This window comes from Eupeodes corollae, chromosome 2 (genome assembly GCF_945859685.1).
Source record: "Eupeodes corollae chromosome 2, idEupCoro1.1, whole genome shotgun sequence".
NCBI lineage: Eukaryota > Metazoa > Arthropoda > Insecta > Diptera > Syrphidae > Eupeodes > Eupeodes corollae.
In genome coordinates, this window is record NC_079148.1 from 24,257,627 (window position 1) to 24,284,460 (window position 26,834).

Genomic DNA, 26,834 nt, shown 5'->3' on the forward strand with positions numbered 1-26,834 from the left:
AACCACGCACTGTTAAAAATATATAAACAACAACAAGACCTTACAACTGTATAAACAAAAAGTAGTTCGGATAGAAAAAACAAATTAAATAATAAGTAAACAATGGTATAAATAAAGCTGGAAATATTTATTAAGTTTATCATATAAATTCGTTTTAGTATTTTTTGACAATGCTTTAAAATATAAGTAAATAAAAAAAATTATGCTAATACAAAATAAAAACTGGTTAAAATGCTAATGACCTTGAATTTGCACTGTAACTCGTGCTTTCAACTTCGACCAAGTAAAATAAAACAAATTCTGGGCAAACTTGTTTTTATTTGACATTATTTAAGTTCAACAAATTTATTTGACTAAAACATTATAGCAAGTTAGTTTACTTTAATACATTTTAGATGTTACAAATTAACATGTATATAAAATAAATTATTTTTTTAATTTGTGGTTTTGATCCCTTCCTACAAATTGTTTGAAAAAGCTAAAAATAGCTCAAATATTCATTTTCATAATCTTGTTTGCAAATATCCTTAAATTCGTATCAGTTTGAAGCTTAATCTCTTCCGTGACAGTTCTAAACATTAACAAACACACGTCATTGGGTAGGTTCAGACGACATAAGGAGCAAGATTCTGTTTCCGATTGGCCAGCTGCCAAAAAATTCCAATTAACTCAACTTTGTTGGAAAATTGGCTGGAAAGTTAGTCAAGAAAAATCTCCCCAACTATAAAGTCAAGTCCTCTTATATTAAATTGACAGCTAATCATGATTTTTTAATCAACTGAAAGATGAACCTTATTGCTCTGTGATTATTTATTTAAGGAATAAGTAATATTCTTTTAAAATACAAAATACAAGCCGAGATGGACTTCACTTGTGTATTTTTTTACTTCATCTTTTGTATACAAAACTTTCCAAAACGGAAAAATAAATGCTCTCTGATAATACCATTGTTTATACAAAGACGTCATTCTATTTGTATGGGGCCAGTTTATATTTCTAAGATTTCTCAGAATTTTATCAGTCCGATTGACAAAACATGAGAATGAATTATAAATACAGCTCATTCTCACCTAGAAATCAAATCTGTTTGGCATTTCTCTTCAATGTGTGTTTTTAGATTTCTGACCTCAAAAGTAAGACATTTATAAGAAACATTTTGTTTATATGTATCAGCGGCATATCATATTCAGCAAATGGCAGCATGGCTTATTTTATGGGCCCTTCTCCAAAGTAGGAAAAACATTTTATGGGCCTTTCACCAGATTAGGAAAAACAGGCCCAAATTACGCATGTTTTACCGTCTTCGTAGTGAATTTCTATACATATTCTGTGTTGGGTGGACGACGGACGTATTAGAGGCTCGTTACCAAATTGGAGTCGAGTTTTAATGTGCTTCTTGGTCAACAACGATACTTTGCAAGGACTGCGAGCATTCAAATTTGATTCCAACAATCGCCTCCGAATCGTAAGTGCACTTACCTCCAAGTTCAAGGTCTTTTGTATTTCAACAGATGATGCAAAGGGCTCGGATTTCCAAATAAGTTTTCCCTTCCCCTCGCAGCTTCAATATTAGGCATCGCTTATCCACATTGCAATGTTTTGGTCTCCCCACTTTATAATACAAATTAAATGATTTTTTTAATTTATCAAAATTAAATTGATACTTACTTTTCAAGAAAAAAAAAAAATAAATTGTTTTATTTATGTATCACTTACAAATCAAACAAAATTAGTTCCACTACCATAATTTTGAACAGCTCTAATTGAGCAAACATCACAAAGCTGAGCTGACTAATAACTTTTTGTAGTTAATTTATTTTTAATATAAGGCTACAGTATATTTGTTTATGGTTTCCCGTTATAAACTTTGACATCACAGAAATTAAGTTTTTAACTGTAAAGATGGCGTTAATGTCCAGGGGTGGTATATGTAGTTCAATGAACACTACTATTATTTTGAACACAGCCAATTAATGGAAATATTGACAGGTTATGGTTTATGTTTGCGCTTCGTTATAGAAAGTTCAGATCATTCTAGATACAATGGGATCTGTTCAAAACTATTTTCAAAGTTAAAATTAAAAGTACCTTATGTTGAGTAAACCTTCTTAATGATTAAAAATAGGGTCCTATTGGTATTTAAATCGTATTAATGCCTGTTTTCCCATTTTGATGTTTTATTGGAAAAACAAATTGATTTAATTTTGATTTTAAACCAAATTGTTGTTAATTTAATGGTGTTATCCATGGATAAACTCAGATTTTCTCCAAAAATTGATTGCTTTTCGTTGCGCAAGGAACACGTTTGCAATTTATTTGTTATTTTTTTTGTGTGCTTGTTAACATGTTCGGTAGAATTAAATCAAATTCTCAGCATTTTTTAAAAATTATAAATATGCCAACAATTCCAGATCTGCAGATTTGGTCTTAAATCAATGTTTTAAATTTAAAAAAAAATCAATTTGTTTTGCCCCATGGAATGCAAAATTAGAGAAAACTCGTGTTTGACAGATCTATATAAAGACAATAAAGGGATGTATTTAACCCATTGAAAACACCTTAATTATTCATCAACTATGGAGGCAGTTTCAATGAACACTGTAATGACTGTAACAACGGTAATATCTCCACTGTTGAAAAGAATTGAAATTAATCGTGTTCAATGAGCTACAGCAAAAATTGAAGTTCCCAAATTGAATTTTTCCAATGAAAAACTTCATTGATTAGTAAATTGAGATTTCAAAAATAAGAAAAATTGATTTATTATTTCATTATTATTTGTGCTGTCAAATTGATTCTTGTCAGTTATTCTGGCACTTAGCGGTATTATAACTTTTGAAAATTCCAGATTTGGATAGTTAATAATTAATTATAATTTCAAATACTTTCCCGCACAAAATAAAGTTAAGAATAACTTAAAAACTAATACACCAAAAAAAAAAACCAATTTGACAGTTTATATTGAACACAAGTGAAATACAACAAATTTTTATTCAGCTCATGCAAATAACAAAAAATCAGAGAAGATAAATACAAAAAGAGGGATCTAATAAATGATATTAAGAAGAAAAAAAAACTATAAACTTTTATTAATATGTTCTAATCACGTTGTTTGTATTCATTTCAAATTATTGTTAGCGATTTGTGTTTTTGTGGTTAGAAGAAAAATAAACAACCGCGTAGAATATATGCAATATACTGGTTACTACAGTACCGGCATAAAATAATACATCAAGCCAAACAGCTCTGCCAAATTGTTTCCCAATTCTGTTGAGTTAAGTTTTGGTATACAATTCATAATCATCTGCTGAACTCACAACGCGCCGCGCCGGATGAGACGCTATGTGTAAATATGTATCTCTAGATATTTTCTCGTCATCTCCCTTTGTCATCCAATCTAAATCCGCTTAATTGATAATCTCAAGCACAAACTGACCTCTTTTCCTAAGAAAAATAAAAAAAAAATACAACACGAATGAATGTAAAATATAAATAGAGCAAACCGGGGAAGGAGGAAATAAAGTGAATGCCCCCTCACCACTTCTGGGTTTCAGAATGTTAGCCAAAATTTGTTGCTGAACCAGGTGCCAATTTATTTTTGTTCAGTTCAGGCTGCATTAGCTTCATGTTCGAATCGACGATGGTCATTGTGGATGTGGTGTTGACTATGGCATGTGTGTCCTCTCACTGTGGGCTGGTTCTGTGATATCTTCTAGTATCTGTTCTGTTGTGTGTTTAATTACACCACGCGGAGATATCTTTCCCAACTGTCATCTGTCACTTTTAGTTGCAAAGAAAGAGAAAAATCGTAGGATGAATAGTGTTGCCATTTTTCGTTCGAAAAAATGTTTCCGCCACGCCGCCGTTTTAACGAGTGGGATAAAATAAAAAGAAAAAACAAACGAAACAGAAATTAGATCAAAATTGCTTGTTTTCTCGGTTGCTGTTTCTGGTGAGGTGATGCGATGAAAGACATTTTACACACTTCTGGCGCAACACAATATTATAAGAAGGTATCGCAAAAGTCAAGACCGATGGGTAATCAAATAATTTTAATATTGTTTTTCCTTTTCCCATAAACTTGTAGTCCTTTCATCATTTGAAAAACTGTTTGTCGATTATGATGTTATTTTATTAAAATTTCTGAATTAAGCATGTTTTATCTACCTAGACATGTGTAGATAATTTATTAGCGCACTATTTTGGGTGAAACGATTGGGTTTATTATTGAATCAAGCTAAATTTAGACAGTTTGGTGAAAGAGCTTTGTGGCAGGTAGTAAAAACTAAGATTATTATCGGCGCCGCCGCGCCGGACGCCGCTTGCAACAAACTGAAAAAAATACATCAAAGTGATTTCAGAGAATTCATGTTTTGAGAATTGGTTCATTGTTACCGGATCTTCAATTAAGTTGTAGCCCAGGAATAAGACCATTTTTAAATACAGTTATCTTTATTTTGCTGAATGAAAAATCCATTGATAGATCGTGTGCTCATTATGAGATATTCGAGTAAGTTCGCTCATTCGTCATTTGACACCTGTCAGACTCAGCTGTAATTGAAAGTGTCATAATACAAGTTGAAATATTTACGTTAAAATAGACAAAAAGTTACTAAAAAAGTTGTGAATAAAACAAAACCACTTTTTGGGTATTTAGCGATGATTATAGTCTTCATAATCGAACGATAAAACAAACGGTAAAATTTTATGGAAATTTTAAAAGAGTGCAGGAGTTATTGATTTCGAAAGACATGTGCATTATTTTATTTAAAAATTGTGCTGCTGCAATTTCAAGTGGTGCTTATGATCCGATGATCGATTTCTCGCTACTCGAAGCAATTGAACAAATGGTTTTTTGGCCAGCGGTTGAAGATTGTGACTTAGACTATTTGTGATTCTGTTGCATCAGGAGTTTCATATTTTGGACCCTAGTTGCATTATTCCAGTAAAATAATCTAAAGTTTAGAATGTCATTCACATTTTATGAACAATGCTTCGCATCTCGCTTACCTTTCGCTACCAAACAATGAATGACACTTATAAGAGATCTATAAGGAGATATTATTACTTTTATAAGCATACGTTTTTGTAACATAATTTTTAACAATCGTATGTAACGGGTGTTTTTTTGACGTTTTATTTTCAATCTGGCAATACATTGGTCGCATTCACAAAGCTAGTGGCTACGTAGTCAAAATTCAACTAACTTTATGAATGCAAAACTACACTACAAAGCTAGTCAATCTGGAACTGTCATATTATTGACAAATACAAATATGTATATAAAATAAGAAACATTTTTGATTTGATAACTTTAACTTATCTTTTGTGTTTTTAAATTCAATAAAATCAAATTTAAGACACAATTTGAATGATTTATATTTGTATTTAAGTATTGAACAGTTTATTTCATTTTGAATTCGTGTTACTTTACCGACCAGCTGATTGTGAAACGTCAAAATCATTCTTCACTAACTTTGTAGCCGATTTGTTTACACTACGTCGTAGGGAAAATTTCAACTACTTTGATAGTTAAATTTAGCCAATCAGAATTCCCTGACTACGTAGCCACTAGCTTTTTGAATGCGACCATTTTTGTCGTTGTGGTCCTTTTGACAGCTGCCATCTGATTTATGCTCAAATTGGTTTGGCATTTATTAATAAATGAAATTTTGCAGCTAAGTACAAATGAAAAGAAGAATTCCGATAAAAAATGCCATATTTTAAAAATGGCCTAAATCTTGACATGATCTGTTCATTATTCTTATTTTTTTAATATTGAGGCTATTTCAAAAATGTGCTCATACACATGATTTATTTTATCGAACGAAAAAATCCATTTGTTTGGCTTCAAAACTTCAACAAATTAATTTCTATGAAATGGTTTAATAAAATATATCTTCATAGAATAATGTTCTTGCAAAAGATCAATACAAAGAATTTTTCCTCAATGGAAAACACTTTCAATTTAAAATTAATAGCTTCAGTCTTGAATATTAATATTTTTTTTATTATAAATGTATATAATTTTATAATGTAAAGAAATATCATTCGAATTTACACTTAAATAACCTTAAGATCAAAATTAATGGAAAAATACTTTTCCATCGATCATTAGTAAGTTTGTTTTTTGTAAACAATATCGCACCATAAAATTATAAAAGAATAATAATATCAATATGTGGTGCGAAATATTCCTTGTCAGTTTTTGCGAAAAGTAAAGTGAAAAATAAAAATACACAATAAATCAAAACAATCAATATAGAAACCGTTTAAATGTATTTATTATAATGCAGTTAAGGAAATTTTGACAATGTCGGTACTCAATCTCATTACGTTTTTGTGATGTGGTCTAGTTCCATTGGTGTCTTTAAACGCAGGTGCTTGATCTAATGACAGACTTGAGACAAAACGCGTGTTTTTTAATAAGTAAAAAGATATAATTTTTCAACATAAAGAAATGTGCAAACTCTTCAACAGCTGCTTTGTATCACAGGAAAATGAAAGTGGACAAAAATAGATCAAATAAAAACTTAAACCATTAACAACAAATAAAATTTAAAAAATAATTAAATATTCAAATCTGTTTTATGTGTTTTCTTTGTTTTTGATGATACGGAAATATTGAATTATTATTATTATGAAGAAAAAAAACAGAGAAAGTGGGGTTCGTTCGTAGAGTAATGGTAAACATCTATGTATATGTTTAACATTATGGGGTTTTCCATTTGGAAAATAAACCAATTTATTTTTGATTCCGATCTCTTAAAACTTCAGTATTAAAAACTGTTTGTGATTCTTTTTGGCAAAAATAAACTGATTCACTTGTCATTTGAAATCCTATTTGGAGATTTATTTTTTGGAGAGATTTACTCCTTATAGCATCAATACAGTTTGTGTCTGTCAGTTTGACTGATGTGGTTTTGTTTCTTTTTTTAAACACAAATTGGACAGTTGCAGCAGCAGCATAGATGTTTTTAATCTTCTTTGGATTAGTCTAAAAAATCCTTTTTTTGTAAATCGGAATCCATATTTACAGATAGAAATCTTCCTGTGTAAACGCAGACAAATAAAAAAAGATATGTGTACATCGATAAAAATATCACTACTGTCAACTTCATCTATAAGTGGCAATATGTTATAATATCTAGCTAAACTTAGTAACTTATTTGCATAAGTCGTGTCGAATTTGAAGTACCTATTTAGTGAACTCATTTGCCAATGCTTGTTTATGTGACCTCGGGGTTAGGGACAAGGTTTGAAAAAATGAAATCAATTTGTTTTTTATAACTATAATTAGCGTTTCTTAAAGCATTATTTTCTGGGGGTCAGATGTCAAAAGATTGCAACTTAATCTCGTATGAAATTGGGTTTATTTTTAACATCAACACCGGTTGACAAATCACTGTGAATTTGAAAAAGAATTTCTTGTATTTAACGTTTATTTGAAAAAAAAACTCTTCAGAAATTGTCAGATGACTCAAACAACGACATCTAGCAGTTTCGTCCAACTAAATAAATAAATTAGGTGACGCAACAGTCCGTTGAGAACTAGAGCCTAGTGACTTACAACTCTTAACCATTCCTGTGTGCTAGTAGTGTTGTCAGGGATGGAGGGAACCTACATTTAAAAGCCGATTCCGAATGGTTAATTTGAGAAAGCACTTTTCATGACAAGAATTACTCTTGGAGAATTTGTCAATTCCTCGCAAGAGGCAGTAGCCGTGACAAAAACTTTAGATGGCACAGGCACGGATTGAATCCAAGACATCTGGCATGACAGTTAACTGGTCAGTGCGTTGCGTTGTATGCCACGGGTACTATACATAACAATGGTAATACTGTCACAAAAAATTGTCAGTTCATACGATGGAATGACATTTGTGATAATTGGTCAGTTTATTTTTCTAACATCTTAGTTATTTCTGTATTCTCAGAAATATAAACGAAATTTTTAGTTTTTTCTTTAATACTCTGAGAGTAGAATATTTATGATTCGGTTTTTTAAGTATTCTCTATCGCACAATTCAAAAAAGAAAGAACGAAATGCAAAGCGGAAAAATATTTGTGGAGAGTTCTCTCAGCTGTCAAAAACAATTGGCAATTTCTGACAGTCAGCTGCTGGTAAACAAAATAATTATTTTTATGAAAATTTTGTTGAGCAGTTAGTACATGTTTTTTTTCATTCCAATAACATCTTCAATATCCTGAGTTCCTGATTCAGAAATGTATTGTTGGAACACATTAGATAAATCCATTTTTTTAAAATCTTAAATCGAATATAAATCAAAGTCAAAACACCGAAAATCACGAGTAAACAATTTTGTTTTTCAATACAAAAATTAAACGTCAACATTTCGCAAGCAATTAATAGTAAAGCCTAGTACGCTGCTGATGCGAAACGAAATTTCCCATACAAAAATGGCATGACGAAATCATAAACGAAAAATTTCGCTGTGCTTTTCGTTTTTCAGTACGCTGCTGAACAACGAAATGTGTCATTTTAGTGGATAGCTGTACTAGATTTTTTAGTACAATTCTCCACTCTTTTCGTTCTCAATTTAATTGCCCGGTATATTAATTTATTTATTGGAAAAAATTGTTTACAAATAAAAATTGAAAATTGTTTACTCGTGACTTTCGGTGTTTTTGTTTTTTGTTTTCCACAGCTGACAGAACTCTACACAAATATTTTTCCGTTGTGGTTTTCGTTTTAATTTCGCTCTACACTTGGAGACCACCGAAAAATTTCGTTTCGCATCAGCAGCGTACTAGGCTTAATACATTAATTAAATTGAGAACGAAAAGAGCGGAGAATTGTACTAAGAAATCAAGTACAGCTATCCACTAAAATGACACATTTCGTCGTTCAGCAGCGTACTGAAGCCTAGTACACAGCTGAAGTGAAACGAATTTTTTCGGTGCAGAGCAAAATAAAAACGAAATACGCGCCGGAAAAATAATTGTGAAGAGTTCTCTCAGCTGTCAAATACAATTGGCAAGTTCTGACAGTCAGCTGCTGGTAACCAAAAGCATTATATTTATGAACATTTTGTTGAGCAGTTAGTACATGTTTTTTGTTCATTTCTGCAGCTATATTACTCCAGAGGATCACAACGGCTGAATAATTTTTGTGAAATAGCTTCTCTGTCTTCGACCAACGAAGCCAGTTCCTTTTTTCCTGCGAAGAGAATTCAATTTTTTTTTCTTCGGTTTATTTTTTGGAAGTAGAAGTTTACTGCTCGTGTTCGTCACTTCTTGCACATCACCAATAACAACTTCAACATCCTGAGTTTCCGATTGAGAAATGTATTGTTGGAACACATTCATTCTCCTCTGCTCTGTCAATCTCACTGAGAAAATTCTCAGAAATATAAACTGGCCAAATATTGTTTCCTGACAGATCTAACAATGTTGTAAAATCTGTGCTAAGCTTAAGTAAGAGCATTTATAAAATCTCAAGAAACATTCTTAGAACTTGTACCTTTAATTGAATAAGATGAGCTATCTCAAACAGTAAATACTATAGTCAACAACTTGTTTTCACATTAAATAAAAATTCCATTTGAAAGTATGTACTTTTACCTAACAATTAAATTAGTAAATTTCTCATCTTAAATCTCGATTAGGTATATATTTAAAAATGTAGTTAAATAACATTTCTCCTAGCTAAATAAATTGTAATGATGGGATTTATTATAGATGATAGGGCTTATATTAGTACAAAAAAAAAGAATAATACAACAATAGACATTAAGTTAATTAATTTCAATGGCACTTCGTAATTTATATGAAAGATAACGTTGCTTATTTTATTTCGAATAGTCTGATGATTATTTAGAGGGAAGTTATATGTTTAAGTTATCAATAACATTATAATTTTTCATAGTAAGGAGGAGTAATCATTTCAATAATCACTGACAAAGTTAATTACACGGCTGCGTGTATATAGAGTTTTGTCATATTGGTAGATTTGGATTGTAATAAAAAATATCAATTTTATCACACAATTGAAAAAAGATTAAAAAAACATTCTTTTTGATCAGTGCTTAATGGCTGAATCACAAACACCCTTCAGCTTCGTCTGCGTTACGGTGGGCCTGCTTCGAATGACATTTATATTATTTCATCCCTCTAAAGAGCAAATATTTTGTTTGTTGACATTTTTTTTACAGCTGTTGAGCTGTCAAACGAAGCAAATGTTCAGATAATTGAACTAGAGCTTCCGATTGGTGTCACATTACGTTACATTACGTTCTTTTCCTAACGATTGTCAAACGGAACGTGAGATCGAAGCTCCATTGTGATAGCTTGCATTGAATTCCTATGGCTGAACTCGTAAACGTCAGGTAAAGTCGAAGCTGAAGCGTGTTGAAAAATCGGTAACTTTATTCATCAAAATGACAGATACAAATTATAATGTTGTGGGTTCAAGGCTTAGAAAAAATAGATCCGCAAATTTGATTTCACTCCAAAAATACTCGTAAATCAATTGATATTTTCCAAAACAAAAAATTGATTGATTGATAAAATTATACCAATGGCAAACCCCACCAAAAAGTCGTTATAAATTCAATCTAAATCGCCTGTGGGAGGAGATGTTTTTACACTTTCGTGGAACGTCAAGTAGATTTTTTCAACGTAATAATCTTCAAATGATTTATTGCATATTGTGTATCATTCTTCGGCATCACTAATATTGTGTATGCATCACTTGATCCATATCGTGTCTTTTGTCAACTCGACGACAGTTCCGCTTGTCTTTAGTTTTTCTTCTTTGCCGCCAATTAAGTTGCGTGGCGTATATGGCGTAGGTGGTATGGCTATATATACACAATATACGTATAAATACACGTGACACACAAAGAACTATGCGGATAAACAATCGATTAGTTTTATAATAACAAGTTCCATCGGCCGTCAATGCCCTTCGTAATATATTTAAATAGAAATATAGGTACTGTACATTTGGACGTATAATGCGCTTAAATAGCGATTTATAGAATTAGCAAGTTTGCTATTGACGAGAGGTTTTGGTTTTGTAATAGATATATTTGATCTTTGAATAGTTTGTATCTCAAAAAGAAATTGACTTCAATTAAATTTTCATTATTATTTTTATTATTTATGAGACAAATCGTACACGAATTTTGTATTTTTAATTTATGTTTTTTTTTTTCTTGTTTTTGTTGTTAGCAACTATGACATGAAGATTAGCTATAAATTTATTTCAGTATGTTAAAGTTTATTATTTGTTTATTTTTATAATATTTAAGTAAATATACTAATTTTTAGGCATCATTGTAAAAAAAGTAACAGAAGATTAATCTTTTTAATTTTCTAATCGATTGGATTAGGATTTTAAGGTTTCCATTGGTAAACTTAATCAATTTATTTTTGATTTTAAATTGTCAAAACGCAAAAGGTACAAAATAATTTATTTAAAATCAATTTTACAGATCAAAATATATCGAAATAAATGTACATCTCCTTGTAACAGCACCGATTTAATTTACAACTGTAAATTTGAGTGGTGAAGTTTTGCCCATGTGAATTTTATAAATAATATAAAATAAGATACTAATTAACTCATCTTCTATTTCTCATGTGAATCAGGTTTGTTAATACAAAAGAATCTGTTGAGTATTTATCAGCAAGTCTGGCAATGCTTACGCTCGATAACATCGAGCGTCCAGCTGATCTGGCTGTCTGTCAAATTATCATGGACCCCATAGGCACACCATATAAAGACCAGAAACTAATCTGTCATTCTGGTTTGCCTACAAGCTGAAACGTCAACTTACACGCACACTTAGGTCTAACATCAATTCACCACTGCTAACATCAATTCACCACCCTCTAAAGTCAATTCACCACGAAAATAAGGAATAGTGATGAGAAATTCTTTAGGGGTGGAACCTAGCGGCTACGGCGAAATTAGATATTGCATTTTTTGGGAAGAGTACGACTCAGGCGACAAAGTTTGATGACGGATCGCTGAGCATTTTGTCACGAGTTTGTTGCTTGGAATCTACCTTGATTTCCGTTGGAATTAAACCACACTGACCGAACATGAACTCCAATACATCGGTGGTCAATTTTTAACCACGAAGCTCCAAGGCACCAATGAATTGCTTTCTCATTTGGCCCTCAAAATAGATAAACACTGTTAACAGATGTTTCTCTGTTAAATTTGGGATGCAGGTGGTGGCTATCGACCGCAGGAACTTAATTTGTGGGAATTTTATGGCCAACTGTTGCATATGGTGGTGTATGGGCGAACAGAGCGGCACACTATTTGTGTACAAATGCAACACAACCCACATACCTTCTCCAGTTTTTGTCACTTCGTTGATTCGTTTGTAACGATATTCCTCGCGAACACTTTCGTCTTGGGAGTCTTCAGATTCGTCCATGTTCATGTCTTCGATATTTTTCTGCTTCTCACCACCAGTTCGCTTCTCAATGGCATTCTCGAGCATGGGTGGAAGGATACCTTTTGCACGAAAGACATCATTCCATTCAGAATCTTTATTTGGATCCTGCATTTTTAAACAAATTAACAAAACAACAAATGCTTCATTTGACAGCTAAAATCAAATCTAAAATTCTCACCACAGCAGTTTAATAAAAAAAACCTGTCAAAACAAGTTAATGCACCGCATCGAATTGTTGTTGGATTTCACATTTCAAAATGGACGTAATGTCAAAATTACAAATACAACAATGTAAAGAAATGGGTGTTGGAGGGAAAAACGTACGAAAGATTCTGGTCTTTATATGGTGTGTCTATGATGGACCTATCCATCATTCTTGTGAAACACATTGTCTATGGCATAACCTATGTTGTACTTAACCTAATTATGAATTATAACTACCAATAAAAGTGAATTAAAAACAAGACATTGAAGTCTAATATCTTAAACAAGTATTTGATTATTATTTCCGGAATACACTACGGAATCCATCTTTAATTTGAACATTAGGTTACTTTGACTTTTGGACTTTTTAACAAAATCAACATGCCAAATTTACAGCAAATTAAACTGTAATTTCTGTAATGAAAACTAACTTACCGACATTACAGATGGCGCGCTCTTCATTTCTTCATTTAAATTATATATTTTTTTTGGTAATTAACAACTATTCTGTTGGCTGAGATTTTTAAGTGAACACGAGCTTAAATAAAATTAATTAACGAAAAATTGATTAGGGTATACCTAGGGTTTCATACAAAATAACAATGAAGAGTCTACATACTTAAAATTAATTAAATAACCTTCAAAATCTAACTACATATATGTATAATGAATCATATTTTGCTTGTATCTATCTCAGAATATCTAAAAAAAATCACATTAATTACCTACCTCGATATAAGTACACCTTAGACTTGAATTGCAAATTTTCAATAACATAACCTTAACAAAGATCATGTGCGTATAATGTACCTAATAAAATGTATATGTACGTATTTCTATAGATATTATATCTCTTCTGTCAATAACTTTGTTAGATAAAAAAATTAAACCGGTTTTCTAACGCGAATTCGTTCGTTGTTGCCGGTATGGCAGTGAACAAATACGGTTGTGTCTGGAAAATGTTTGAAAAATTGTTGCCATAACAGTTTATTATATTTACAATTCTAAGGCAATAACCAACTGTTCAAGTTGTCTTGCCATGTCAAAAGTATATGTACGTAATAACAAAGACCTATATATCCATTTTGAATTGAAATGAAAAACAAACGACGACAAACAAAATCTATAGTATAGAAAAAAAATGTCTTGCCTTTTTGTTTCGTTCAGTTTTATTCCTATACACGTTTCAAGTGGAAGTGATTTAAAATTTAAATGACAGTCAAGTCATTGATACTGCAAAAGTTATATGTCACTTTTTTTTGTGATTTGTATTCTATTTTTAAATGTTGTCAAAACATGAAATACAATTGAAATATGAACACAGTTGACGGTCAAATGGCTGCCACTGCAACGGTTATATTCTTTTCATGACCAACTGGCACTTTAGAAATTCCATCTTTAAGGTCTTGAATCGACTGTGGAGCATTGGCTTATTCCTTTTTCTTTCCCGTGTCTCCCAAACAAAAAAGCCTATTGGAATTAAATCACAAGACCTCGATGACGTATTGTGATCACCTTTTTGAAACACAAACACGGTCAAAAAATGATTCTTGCCGTCTTGAAGTAATAATAAAAATTTTAACAATATCATTACGTTGTTGAAGCATGTATCGTTACAGTAATGGCGTAGTTTTAATTTGTCAAATGTAATGATGACAGTTTTCTAAAATGACAGCTGTCTAAATAGTGGGTTATTCATAATTAACCCACTTATACAAATCAATATTACGTCAAAAAAGGGCGCAGTATTTTAATTCCGTACGTCCGAAATAATTTTGTTTTACATATACACTCATCGCCCTCTTGAATAGGACACCCTGTAACTATTTTTACTTTACTTATAACTCAAAAGCGGAATGATAAAATAATGGTACTTTGTCCGTTATCTTTTTGCAACTCTTTTCTTCTTTCTCTATGACAAATTGCAAGTTCGGCAAAAAAGCCGTTATATTGTTTTTCTCTATTTTATGTTAACTTTCGTCTAAATTAAAGCAATATTTTTGCGGCACTTGAATAGGCCATACATTTAGTTTAATAGTTATCTTTGTCACGTGGAATTGTATTTTTCGTTGATCGAGCTATTTTGTAAATTTCGATTATTTAATTTAAAAAAAAGTAAAATGGGTCGTGGAAAAGTGTTGACCAAGGCGGAAAAAGGACAAATCAAAGCATATATAAGGACGCTGGCTTATCTATTGCCAAAATAGCTAAAAAAGTCGAGAGAAGTCGACACGTGATATCCAAATTTTTAGGTAATGAGCTTAAATATGGGAAAAACATGAAAAACCGCACACAGTGTGCTTACTAATACGGAAAGGCAACAAAAAAGCGTTAAATTCTCACGACTCTTTGGCAAAAATTAGGGAAAAATGTGGTGTTAAAGCAAATCTAACAACCATGCGTCGTGTTATTTCGAAAGCTAAACACATAAAAAGACTTAAAATCAAGAAGAAGCCACCCCTTAACCCAGTTCGAAAAAAGCAACGCCTCAGTTTTTGTAGCGCACATGTTACCTGGACTTCTGAGTCGCATCGAGAAGGTACCAATGGATATAGCTATTACCTGGACCGGCTACAAAGCAGAGTTGAAGGTGTAATGGTTTGTGGAGCTATATCCTATTATGGCACTTGCAAACTACATTTTGTGTCAACAACAATGAATGCGTTGTCTCACAATGATATATTAAAAGAGGCCTTTCCATACTTTCAAACCCTTTTTGGACCTCTTCCCTGGATTTATCAACATGATAATGGCCCAATACACACAGCCCGGGTAGCTAAATCGTATATACAGAGCCAAAATGTGGAGCTATTAAGCTGGCCGCCCTACTCACCGGACTTGAATATCATAGAAAATGTTTGGGGATGGCTGACACGTCAAGTATACGGATCAGGAAGACAATATTCAACTATATCCCAACTAACCCAAGCCATCGAATTGGCTTGGAGCTCGATTTCGTGAAGTTTTGTAGCAGAAAGGTTGCTCAACACACTATTAAAACATTTTTGTTTGTTAAATAAAATATTCCAAAGAAAAGTAAAACTCTAAAATTGTTTTTGTCGTGGCGATTTTCTTATCAACACGATATATTAATTAAATAAAACACGAGTAAATAAGATCGTTTAACTTTAATGCATCAATCAATGAGTTTTTAAATTAATTCTAGATTTTAGGTTGGGAGCTTTGTTGCACCAGCGTCCAGCACACAAGTCGAGAATATTCTGAATCCATATATAGTTTTTAAGAAAGAGAGTAAGAAGGAAGAAGTAAGAAGGAAACGTTTTGACATTCAAAATTTAGGACGCGTTCAGAGTTTGAAAATCGAAAGCGTTCAGGTCGTTAACTGAAAGCAACTTATATTAAATTATTTGATGCGATGCATCTTTGTTAACGCGATTGATTATTTTTGCATTACGTGAATAAATTAATATCCTACAAGTTTCCTATTCAAGTGGTGTGAAATTTGGACCTCGCAGTTTGCTTGTTTTTGATGAATAATTTTTAATTAATACTTAAATCCTTCGATTTAAATCTGTTTTTCAGGTGAAATAAAAACAATTAACTGAACTTAAGATTAAAAAAAAAATGTCTATAGCATGTTTGGTTTGGAATTAAAAAAAAATAGGTCTATAGCATGTTTGGTTTGGAAACTATGGACTATAGAAAAAAAACCTGAGGGGTGTCCTATTCATGTGGCGAGGAGTGTATTAACACGAAAGATGCATAAAAGATTTCAAAACAAATTGAGTGGGTGTTTTTTTACAATAATTTAAAAAAAGTGAACATTTATCACCTTGAATATGTGTTAACAACCAAAATATGATATTGCTTCCAGAATACTTTTATCTAATGAAAAATAACGCTTTTGACATCTTGCAAAATTTTGAAAAAAAATCAAACACAAAGTTCTTTTAAAAAATGAAAACCTAAAGACGACATTACTAAAATTGATTCTCGACTAAAAGATACTGGCGCAAAATTTTAAACAACCTATTATTAAGGCCTTAGCACGATACTGGTTAACGATTTACTATATACATTGTAATCCACTAACTTTTCACTAATTTTAAACACTTTTTATTGTTTTGCTAACTAGAATCATGCTAAAACCATTTTATTAAATAAAAACATGAACACATCTAAGTAATGACAGATTGTGGAGCAAACAAAACAAACATACCTTAATATTTTCGCAAATGTCAAAGTGACAACATTGAATTTGTATTTTATTTTTTCATTAATTTTGTTTTCATAACTCGCCGTGGTTTATTTGCATTAAAGTTTAAGTTCGTTGCAACTATTTTGGATATTAACACCGAATAATATTAAAAATTTATTCTACCACATAAAAGAATTATTGTTTAGTGAAAAAGTTTAAATGAAATGTGCATTAAATTATTGAATATCTGCAATAGATATATTCCCCGTGAAGCATCTTCAATACCCAGAAGCAGCTACAACGCTACAACTGTTCGTTGGGTGTGAAGGTTGGTGGCAGTGGTTGTGGGTACTCAGGAGGGTATCTAAGGTTGCGACAGTTAAGACTAGCATAGTCCAGAAAAGGAGCGTGTTGATCTTGGCAGTCCAACCAAAGGCAAAAGTAACCTGTTTAAGTGTGATTGATTTCTTCGATGAAGTAAGATGATTTTCAACAGTTGTTATATCAAATCTATACTTGGAGTAAAATTCACCATCGTCCACCTCTTCAAGAGGATTTGCTCCAGTTTTAAAACTTTTAACTTTCCTACAAACCCTGAATCCTCAAACATTTCAAAATCTTCTTCCACCAAAAACATTTTAAATTAATTTACTTTTTATGATATCTATAAATACATACATATATTTAAAAATTGTTTTTGACTAAAAACGCCAGGAAAGAAAACAGATTATAAAATCAAACCCATATCATCATAGTTCAAAATATGGTTCATAAAATTTATTTAATTTCTTAGAAATATTCAATTGACAATTTATTTTACAAAACACGAAAACTTACAAAAAGCAACAAAAAACTGATAAGAATTTTTTTGGACTCAAGTGACATTTTTTAAAGTTTTAGAAAATGAACAGACGAACACTAATAGAAAATAGGAATAGTAATAGCGTTAGGGGTTGTGCCGTCGGGGTGACTTTCTGGCCACGTAAACAATAGCTTTAGTTGCGAAGCACCAACAAGCCTCGGATACGGACGGATTCACTGTTGACAGCCCACGCAAATGAAATAAGGACAACGAACTTCGGATCTTAACAGACCACGTACAGCCGAACAATTAGCTGAAGCCCTAAACTGCTGCAAGGCAGATATAACCGCCATCCAAGAAGTGCGATGGGATAGACTGGGCAGACGCAAACTAAATGACTGCGAATATACTACGGCGACCGCCTCCGAGAACAAAGACAGCGTATATTTGGGCGTGGATTTGTTGTTGGAAGTAGACTCAGGCAAAAAGTCTTGAGTTTCAACAGTTTGAGCGAGCGCATCACGACAATCCGCATCAAGGCTAAATTCGCCAACATAAGCCTAATATGCGCGCATGCCCCAAAAGAGTTGAAAGATGAAGACACCAAAGACATATTCTTCGAGCTCTTGAACAAGACATATGAGCAGTGAATGAATGACATTAAAATTGTCTTATAGGGGATTTTAATGCCAAGCTTGGAAGAGAGCTTGCACGACACCACCTCCGACAACGGATTCAGGCTAATCGATTTCGCTGCGGGGCGAGACGTTCTGATAGCTAGAACGCAGTTCACACATCTTAATATCCACAAGGGGACATGAAAATCTCCTGATCAATCAACCGTCAACCAGATTGACCACATTGCGATCGACACACGACACTTCTCCAGTATACAGGATATCCGAATATTCCGAGGGGCCAACATTGACTCGGACCACTACCTCGTTGTAGGAAAGGTACGTCTACGGATATCCCGATCCAAGCCAAAACAAGGAAGTACTGTGAGAAGATTTGACGTTAGAAAGCTACAATCGGAAGAGACTGCCAGTCCTTGTCCTTTTCCGATCGAGTCTCTAATAACCTCTTAAGGAGTCCTATGCTGCCTGCATTAAGCATTGAAAACCAGTGGCAACATTGCCTTGCAGCCATCAGAGATTCCGCCTCTGAAGTGCTAGGTTTCACACGACCACCACAGCGATACCCCTGGTTTGACAAAGAATGCCGGCAAGCGCACGCAGCGAAACAACAGGCATACAAAACGCCGCTGCACAAAAGGACTAGAGCTGCTCGCGAGCTCTACGAGCAGAAGCGGAGATAGGAACACCGGCTTCTTAGATGGAAACAAAGAGAGCTTGAGAAGCGCGCGATCGAGGAGATAGAGGGATGTCACAACAGGAATGAGGTTCGTAAATTTTACCAAAAGGTAAAAAAGCCTCCAGCCACGAACCGAAGCCTGTTAAGACGATCAGGGGAACATCGTAGTAGAACCGCAGTTGATGCTGAGAATATGGAAAGACCACTTCTTCAAATTATATAACGGCGATGACGAACCGAATTCCGCTGTAAGGGAGATAGAACCACTCAACCTCGACGACGAAGATGAACAATTCCGCCTACCTAACCTTGACGAAGTGAAGATAGCTATATCTAAACTTAAGTCAAACAAAGCTGCTGGAGCTGACGGCATCGCTGCCGAACTATTCAAAAGCAGCAGGCGATGACTTGGTAGGGAGCATGCACCAACTCATCTGCAAAATATGGTCGGAAGAAAGCATGTCCGATCAGTGGAACATAAGAAAGGAGACCCTCTAAACTGCGCCAACTACAGAGGCATCAGATCCTCTCTGCCGTATTATGTGAACGTCTGAAGCCGTTCGTCAACAACCTGATTGGTCCTTATCAGTGTGGCTTCAGACCAGGAAAGTCCACTATCGACCAAATATTCACACTACGGTAGATCTTGGCAAAAAACCCAGAAGCTTCAAATCGATACCCACCATCTATTTATCGATTTTAAAGTCGCGTATGTCAGCATCTAGAGGGAAGAGCTCTACCGAGCAATGTCTAGTTTTGGCATCCCTGTCGAACTCATCCGTTTGTGCAGAATGACGATGGACAATGAAAAGATCGGAAAAGATCTCACTGATGCATTTGATGTCAAAAAAGTTTTTAGACAAGGCGATGCACTGTCATACGACTTCTTCAACATCGTTATGGAAAGAATTGTGCAAAACTCAACCGTCAACACTAGAGGCACAATCTTCCAAAGGTCCATCCAATTACTCGGATACGCAGATGATGTTGACATAATTGGAAGATCAAAGCGGGATGTCAGTGGAGAGTTTTTGAGCATTGGGACGGAAGCGAAGAAGATAGGTTAAGTTGGCAATGAGGGCAAGACCAAGTATATGCAGTCATCAAAAGAGGACACTGAGCAACGACGTCTTTGACAAAACGTCACCATAGACAGCTAGAACTTTGAGGTAGTTAAGGACTTTGTCTAAATAGGCACCGCTATTCACATAGACAACAACACCAGCGCTGAAATAAAACAAAGAATAACTCTTGCAAATCGCTGCTTCTTTGTACTTAGAAGGCAAATTAGAAGTAAAGTCCTCTCTCGAGCATCTAAAATCACCATCTATAAGACACTCATCATCCCGGTTTTCATTTATGGCGCTGGGGCCTGGAACCTGTCAAAGAAAGATGAGAGCGTCTAAGGATGCTTCGAGAGAAAAATTCTTTGGGTGATTTTCGGTCCCGTACGCATAGATGGAGAATGGAGGAGAAGATATAACGACGAACTGTACGGGTTGTACAGCGACACCTAGTTAGCAGAATTAAAGTCCAACGGCTTAGATGGCTGGGTCATGTAGAGCGGAAGGAAATCAACGCTCCAGACCGGAAGGTCTTTGAATCCAATTCCGAGGGACGGCGCAGTAGAGGAAGACCACGACTCAGATCTCAGGTGGCGCACCCAGGTGGGAGAGGACCTCAACCAACTTGGCGTGCGAAACTGGAGACAGCTGGCTGGAGACGCATGTTGGTTGAGGCCCAGGTCCGCCCCGGACTGTAGCGCCACCTTAAGCAAGTAAGTAGTAATAGCGTAATTCTGATTTGTCAAATTTAAAATTACAGTTGCAAAAGTGACAGCTGTCTAAATAGTGGGTTATTCAAGATAAAATATAACCCCTTGCATAAACCAACATTATGTTCAGAGTCAAAAGAAAGTGGAGTATACGGTCCAGTGCTCATTATTGTCTTTCCTTTTTTTGATACAAAAGTCTTGGCTTGTAAGCTAAAAAAAGTAAGTAAAAAAAGACATGCTTTTCTGACTGTTCTATTGCGGTTATTGACCTGGAGACAAACAAAATTTTAGGACTACGCGTATTGAGTGAATCACATCTGAGATAACTTTTAAATCCCATTGAAACGAATTGCCTTGTGTGTTCGTACACATTTTTATAACCAAGTAATATTTAATATAAGGAAATAAAATAATCTAATCAAGAAACATTTTCATTTTTGTATGTGTTTGAATGTATATCTATAAACGATTGTAAGTGAAAGAGGATAGAATAAAATAACAACATAAAGTAGACAGATAAAAATTATTTTGTTTCCACTAAATCTCTTTTGAAATTTGAATACATTTTAATTTATTTGGCAAAAATTCAAATCCATTTAATCAATCATCGTAACTACATGAAAATAATTATTCTTAAATGAATAAAACCACAGATTGTTATTATTTTTTTCTTTAACACGACAAACTTTCTTACTTTAAAAAGCATTAAATTCAAACCTGTCATTTTATTTTGTTTATACAAAGAAAAGAAAACGAGGAAGATTAAGATGAAGAGCTTTTTATTTTTTCAGTAACATGGAAAATAACTACGTAAGCTTTTCTAAAGTTGAATTTTTAAAAATACCAAATATATATTTTTTGGTTGAAATAAAATCACTTTTGTGTTAAAAACTTAGATGAAACAAGCGAAATTCGAAAACACTTTCAAAATTTTCTAATAATTTCAATTTTAATTAAACACTTTTCAACTTTTTAATAACATTTCTAATTTAGTATTTCGTTTAATTTCTTTAAGGTGCTCTGGGAAGCGGTTCAGCAGATGGCGCTTGTCATGCTGACGACCTAGATTGCTATAGTGGCAACATCCAGGATCGTCTGGGAATGGAAGCGATACGCACATTGCATCGACAGCTAGATGACGATGACAATGGCAACATTGATCTCAGTGAGTCAGATGATGTGAGTATATGTCATGATTTTATTATATTTTTAAATATACAGTAATACATATTATATTCATTATTTGTGTATATTTCCCTCTATTTTTGTAATGAAACATTTTTATGAACTTGAAATAAAAAGAAAATGTAGATCATGAAGGTGAATATAGCCAAATGTGTCATACAAATACTTTACTTATTGTTTCTAATTTTTCTTTCTTATTTTGTTAGTATAGTGTGAGAGGTGGTATAATGACAGCAAGTTTGATAGATGAGAAATAAAAACATGAAAGCGGAAATGAATAGCAGGACTGTTTACACTATGCTGTGTGAAATTATATTACATGTACTCAATCTTTTTGTTCCTATAATAAACTGACCTATTTTTTTTAATTTTTGAACACATTTATATCAAAAAAATGAATATGAGTATGAGAAGTGAAGTTTGAGTGGAGTGGAAAAATCATTCAGCTCGTACTTTCGCCAGAAAAGATTTTAGTTTTTTGACAGATGTCAAATTGGGTAGCTTTTTCGTTTGGCGAAAAAAGATAATTAAAAAACACAAAGCGATACATTTTCGATACAAATTTTATTTTATTATAAAGTTTGTACAGATTCAAACGACAAGAGACTTGAAGGTAAAGCAAGTTTCTAGTTCCTGATTGAGACAATTCTATTGGAAAGTTAGCCAAGAAAAATCTCCCTTAATTTTAAGTCAAGTCTATAAAATAAAAAAAAATTAGGTGGTGCAAAAGTCCATGAAGAACCAGGGCCAAGTGACTTACAACTCTCAACCATTTCTGTATGCGAGTAAATGCAGGGATGGAGGGGACCTACAGTTTATATGCCGAATCCGAACGGCTAATTTGAGAAAGCACTTTTCATGACAAGAATTACACTTGGAGAATTTGTCAATTCCTTCGCAAGAGTCAGTACCCGTGAAAAAAGTTAGGTGGCACAGGCAAGGATTAAATCCAAGACCAGTTGCATGACAGTCCAACGCACTAACCATCACGCTAGTCAAGTCTACTTACGTCAAAATGTCAGTTTAATGTTTTTTTTATTTAACTGAAAGCTTAACTTTATTACTGAATGATTTGTTTGTTAACTGGTGTGAATTTTCCATACAAAATTTGAATAAAAATGGTTCCACTACAAATTAACTACCTACCCCTTCCAGGCACAGTAACAAAAAAAGTTATGAAATATTTAGCGACATCTGTTTGTATTAGATAAGCTTTTTCTGACATAGAAAGTTTTGACATCTAGTTGAAGACAAACGATGCCATGTTTTTTTTTTTACTGTGATCAGTGCTGTCGTTTTAAAAATTTTAAAAGGGGCAAATTATAGCTACCATTGAAATCGATCCAGACGGTGTTTGCCTTTGATAAGAAGAAAAAATTATATAATCATCCATCGGAAATCACACAAAGAATTTTATTTTCTCTACAACGGACGGAAATTCACTTTCCTGAACAGCTGATACTTTATGTTCAAAAGTGAAACGAATCGTTCCACTGATTTGTGTTTCAATTTCACACAATTCTAATCATAGATTTTTGTCAGTAATATTTTGTCGGTGGATTTCAATCGGGAAATTTTTTCTATGACAGAAATGTTTAAGGATAAAATATATAAACGACCTGTCAAAAAATTCCAATGTTTGCTATAACTTGCGCCTTATACAATGTTTTGTTATTCTCCATTAAAGTTTTCGATGGCTCCCATTTTTCGGTGAAACTGTTTTTAAGAAGTTCCTTAGCAGTTAGTAGGGCATTCACCATTTCCACCCTGAGTGAATTTCTTTTTTTATGTTTTATAAGGCTTATATGTCAAAATTTTATTTCTGCTGTTGCAATATTAATGGGGCATTATATTTTAAATTTTGGTTTTTATTGTAAACCAAATACAAATTTCCTTTCCGTTTTATTTTGGGGAGTAGTTTTCGTCCGTGGGTAGAGTAGCAGTTGACTCTGAAAATAGTAAAATACTACTACTGTAGTAGCAATAACGACAGCAGTGGCTGTGGGTATTAAATGTAAATGTTACACAATTTTTCCGCATAGCCCTCTTTGCGCTAGTGTTTTGTCCGTTAAAAGTGGAGCCATCGTGAAGTTGGCTACTAGCAGTCCATGTATATTATGTCAATGTAACTTTACAATTTCACTTAAAGTTGTGAGTAAAAGGGTTCCTTTTATAAAAAAACGAATAAGTACTTTTTCTTTACAATGCAAAACGCAACTTGGATTTGTGACCTGGGTAAGCAAGTTTTTTTTGTAGATAATAATGATGTACGTACTTTCTGCAAATAAAAGATATTTCAAGTTTAAAATTAATGTCGTACTTTTTGTCATATTTTCTTTCAAAATATAAATGTTTTCTTTATGAACTGAGCAGTAAAAACATGTAGTTCACTGTAAATGAAGTCCCTCATGTTGTCCGAACCTGCCTATTGTAGATTTGCAGCAGTTTTCTGTTCAGTTTTCACTGTCACAATTTTTCATATTTTAGGTAGTATTTCAGTTAAAAAAAAAAGCAATAAATTTAGATCGTAAGCAAAACCTTTACTTGCAGTAGCATTGCGCGTAAATTCCGATGATGTACAAGACTTTCGACTTTAGTAATGTTTTTGCTTATTTCAAATTTCTCCACATAAATTCGATAAGCTTGCATAGACAGTGGAATGTGACAATGATCGCCTCACCCCGTTTTAGTGAATTTTAATAACTTCAATGCTTTGTCCTATTTTAAAATTGTCCATTATCCTAAATGGCAAACAATCAATTCTGACATTTAAAAATTGCACTTAAGTTTGACGGGTAAAAAATGAAACATATTTATATGGCTGCGTTCAATCTCGATTTGGATAGGTTATTCAAGATAGTTGAATTTTTAGATTGGCAAAATATAAAGACAATTTTTTACTGTTTACAAAAAGCAGAAAAACATTTAGATTTCAAGGTACAAAATTATTGTAAAAATCAATAGATAATTTTAATAATTTACCTGATTTGTAACGAAAAACTTAACTATTTGAAATCAATTTTCGACTTTCTTGGTATGTTGAATCAGCTGTCCTGTCGTACTTAATACCACTATACCAGTAATTCTTGGATTACTTTGGATTTCTTTTTTGACATACGCGCTGTTCTTTTACATGTAAAACACTAACAAAAAGGCATCCGGTGCACAATCTGTCTGAGACTGAACGCAGCCTATGGTACGATAAAATCAGTTATCTAAAGCTTTTTAAATTGGTTTGTGATAATAATATTCCATAGGAAAAATATACTCAAATTTTGTTTAGTCTTAGAATGCAGTTTTATCCTTTAGAGTTTACCCCGTTATCTAAACAAAAATAAGATGAATTCAACAGATAAAGCACTATTCACATGAGCACGACCAACGAATGAACGAATATTCGTCGATTTTGACATTTCTTTTAGATGAGAGTTTTTAATTAGTCGCGAATGAAAACCATTCACCACCGAAACCAAAGCAAAAATGATTGTTTTAGGTTAAGTACGCGCGATTAAAGTTTGACAGCTCGTATCAATAACAATTTTTTTCGCGATGAATAAATTTGTTTTCTTAAATTTATTAATACATGATATTGAAAAGTAAAAGTATGCATCATAAATCCAATAGAAACTATATTGCTATCGTTTTGTCAAGAATATGTGTGAAAATATGTCTTCAAACGTATATAAACTTACATTTTGTAATTTATTCGTCGTTCGTTGGTCGCGCTCATGTGAATACTGCTTAAGTGAATTCAGTGAATACCATGTAATAGCTGTGTTCCAAACATTTCCTGCACTAAAAGTTGGTCAAATTTGGTGAGAAGAGGTGAAATACTCTCAGAAAAAACAGAGTTATCGAAGATCATTGATAAATTTCAATCTACTTAATCATGAAAGAGAATTCAATAAAATAAATATGAACAGAAGTAAACTTATATATATATTTTAAATTAAAATACATTTATTCGATAAATTATAAAACTTAAATGTAAATTTTTTACCACAAATTTCTTCAATAACAGTTTTTAAAAAGATATACGTTTTATAAAAATTGTTTTATTAATTAATGAAACTTAAAAATATGAACAATATTCACATTTACCAAAACTAAATGAAAATAAAAGAATTACTTGGGCAACCCTTAGTCAATAGGCCACACGTTTTTTTTTCTTCTGTCATTACTTGCCGTGAACGTCAAATCGAATTTAATAGCCAATCCAGAAATTGCCAGAAGAAATTCCTCTGACTTAGGGCCCAGTTAAAGCTATACCTGGAATCGATCCGGAAAATTTTTTTAACGATATTTAACGGTGTTTCCCTTTGATTAAAAATAAAAATTATATAATGTTCGATCGGAAATCACACAAAGAATTTTGTTTGAGAAAACAAAATATAATTGCGAATTAATTTGTCTATTTTCCGGACAGAAATTCATCTGCCTCAACAAATGATAGTTTTATGTTCAAAATTGAAACGAATCGTTCCACTGTTTTGTGTTCCAATTTCACACAATTCCAATGATAGTTTTCTGTCATTAAACATTTTTCGGTGGGTTTCAATCAGGAAATTTTTTTCAATGACAGCTATAAGCGACTTGCCAAAAAATTCCAATGTTTGTTTTCAATGATGAAAGCCAATGATAGCTATAACTAGCGTCTAAATCTGGCAAAAAGGGGAAATGTTTTACTCTCTCGCGCGTGCTCTATTTTGAAGTGTGGAACGACTTCGTACAATAATGTTTGAAACACAAACACGCTTCAGGTTCGACTTCGCCTGACGTTTACAAGTTCAGCCATAGAAATTCAATGCATGCTATCGCAATGAAGCTTTAACCTAACGTTTCGTTTGACAATCGTAAGGACGAGAACGTAATGTGACTTCAAACAAAAGCCCTAGTTAAAATTTGCTGATTTTAAACAAACAAACAAATTAGATACAAAAAAATGCATTTTAGTAAACA

At 33.1% G+C, this 26,834-nt stretch overlaps 1 protein-coding gene and 1 long non-coding RNA gene across 12 annotated transcripts in view; one reads left to right on the plus strand and one right to left on the minus strand.

Moving 5' to 3' along the window:
- The window catches only part of LOC129946835 (stromal interaction molecule homolog), a 62,914-nt gene that overhangs the window by 10,222 nt on the left and 25,858 nt on the right, over positions 1-26,834 (plus strand). For all 10 annotated transcript variants that reach the window (XR_008781650.1, XM_056057186.1, XM_056057192.1 and 7 more), the window contains exon 3: positions 21,706-21,869. Coding sequence is in view for 9 of the 10 variants with exons in the window: in XM_056057186.1 (XP_055913161.1) it covers positions 21,706-21,869 (164 nt within the window). In the remaining variant the exon portion in view is untranslated. The remainder of the gene's footprint in view (positions 1-21,705; positions 21,870-26,834) is intronic.
- Positions 2,765-26,834, minus strand: part of LOC129946837 (uncharacterized) — a 31,372-nt gene continuing 7,302 nt past the window's right edge. The window contains exons 2-4 of one of the 2 annotated variants that reach the window (XR_008781651.1): positions 4,396-4,551; positions 3,504-4,332; positions 2,765-3,444 (exon numbers count right to left, since the gene is read on the minus strand). This is a non-coding gene — a long non-coding RNA (uncharacterized LOC129946837). Of the gene's footprint in view, positions 4,333-4,395; positions 4,552-26,834 lie in introns of both variants that reach the window. The other variant, XR_008781652.1, reaches the window with a different exon arrangement.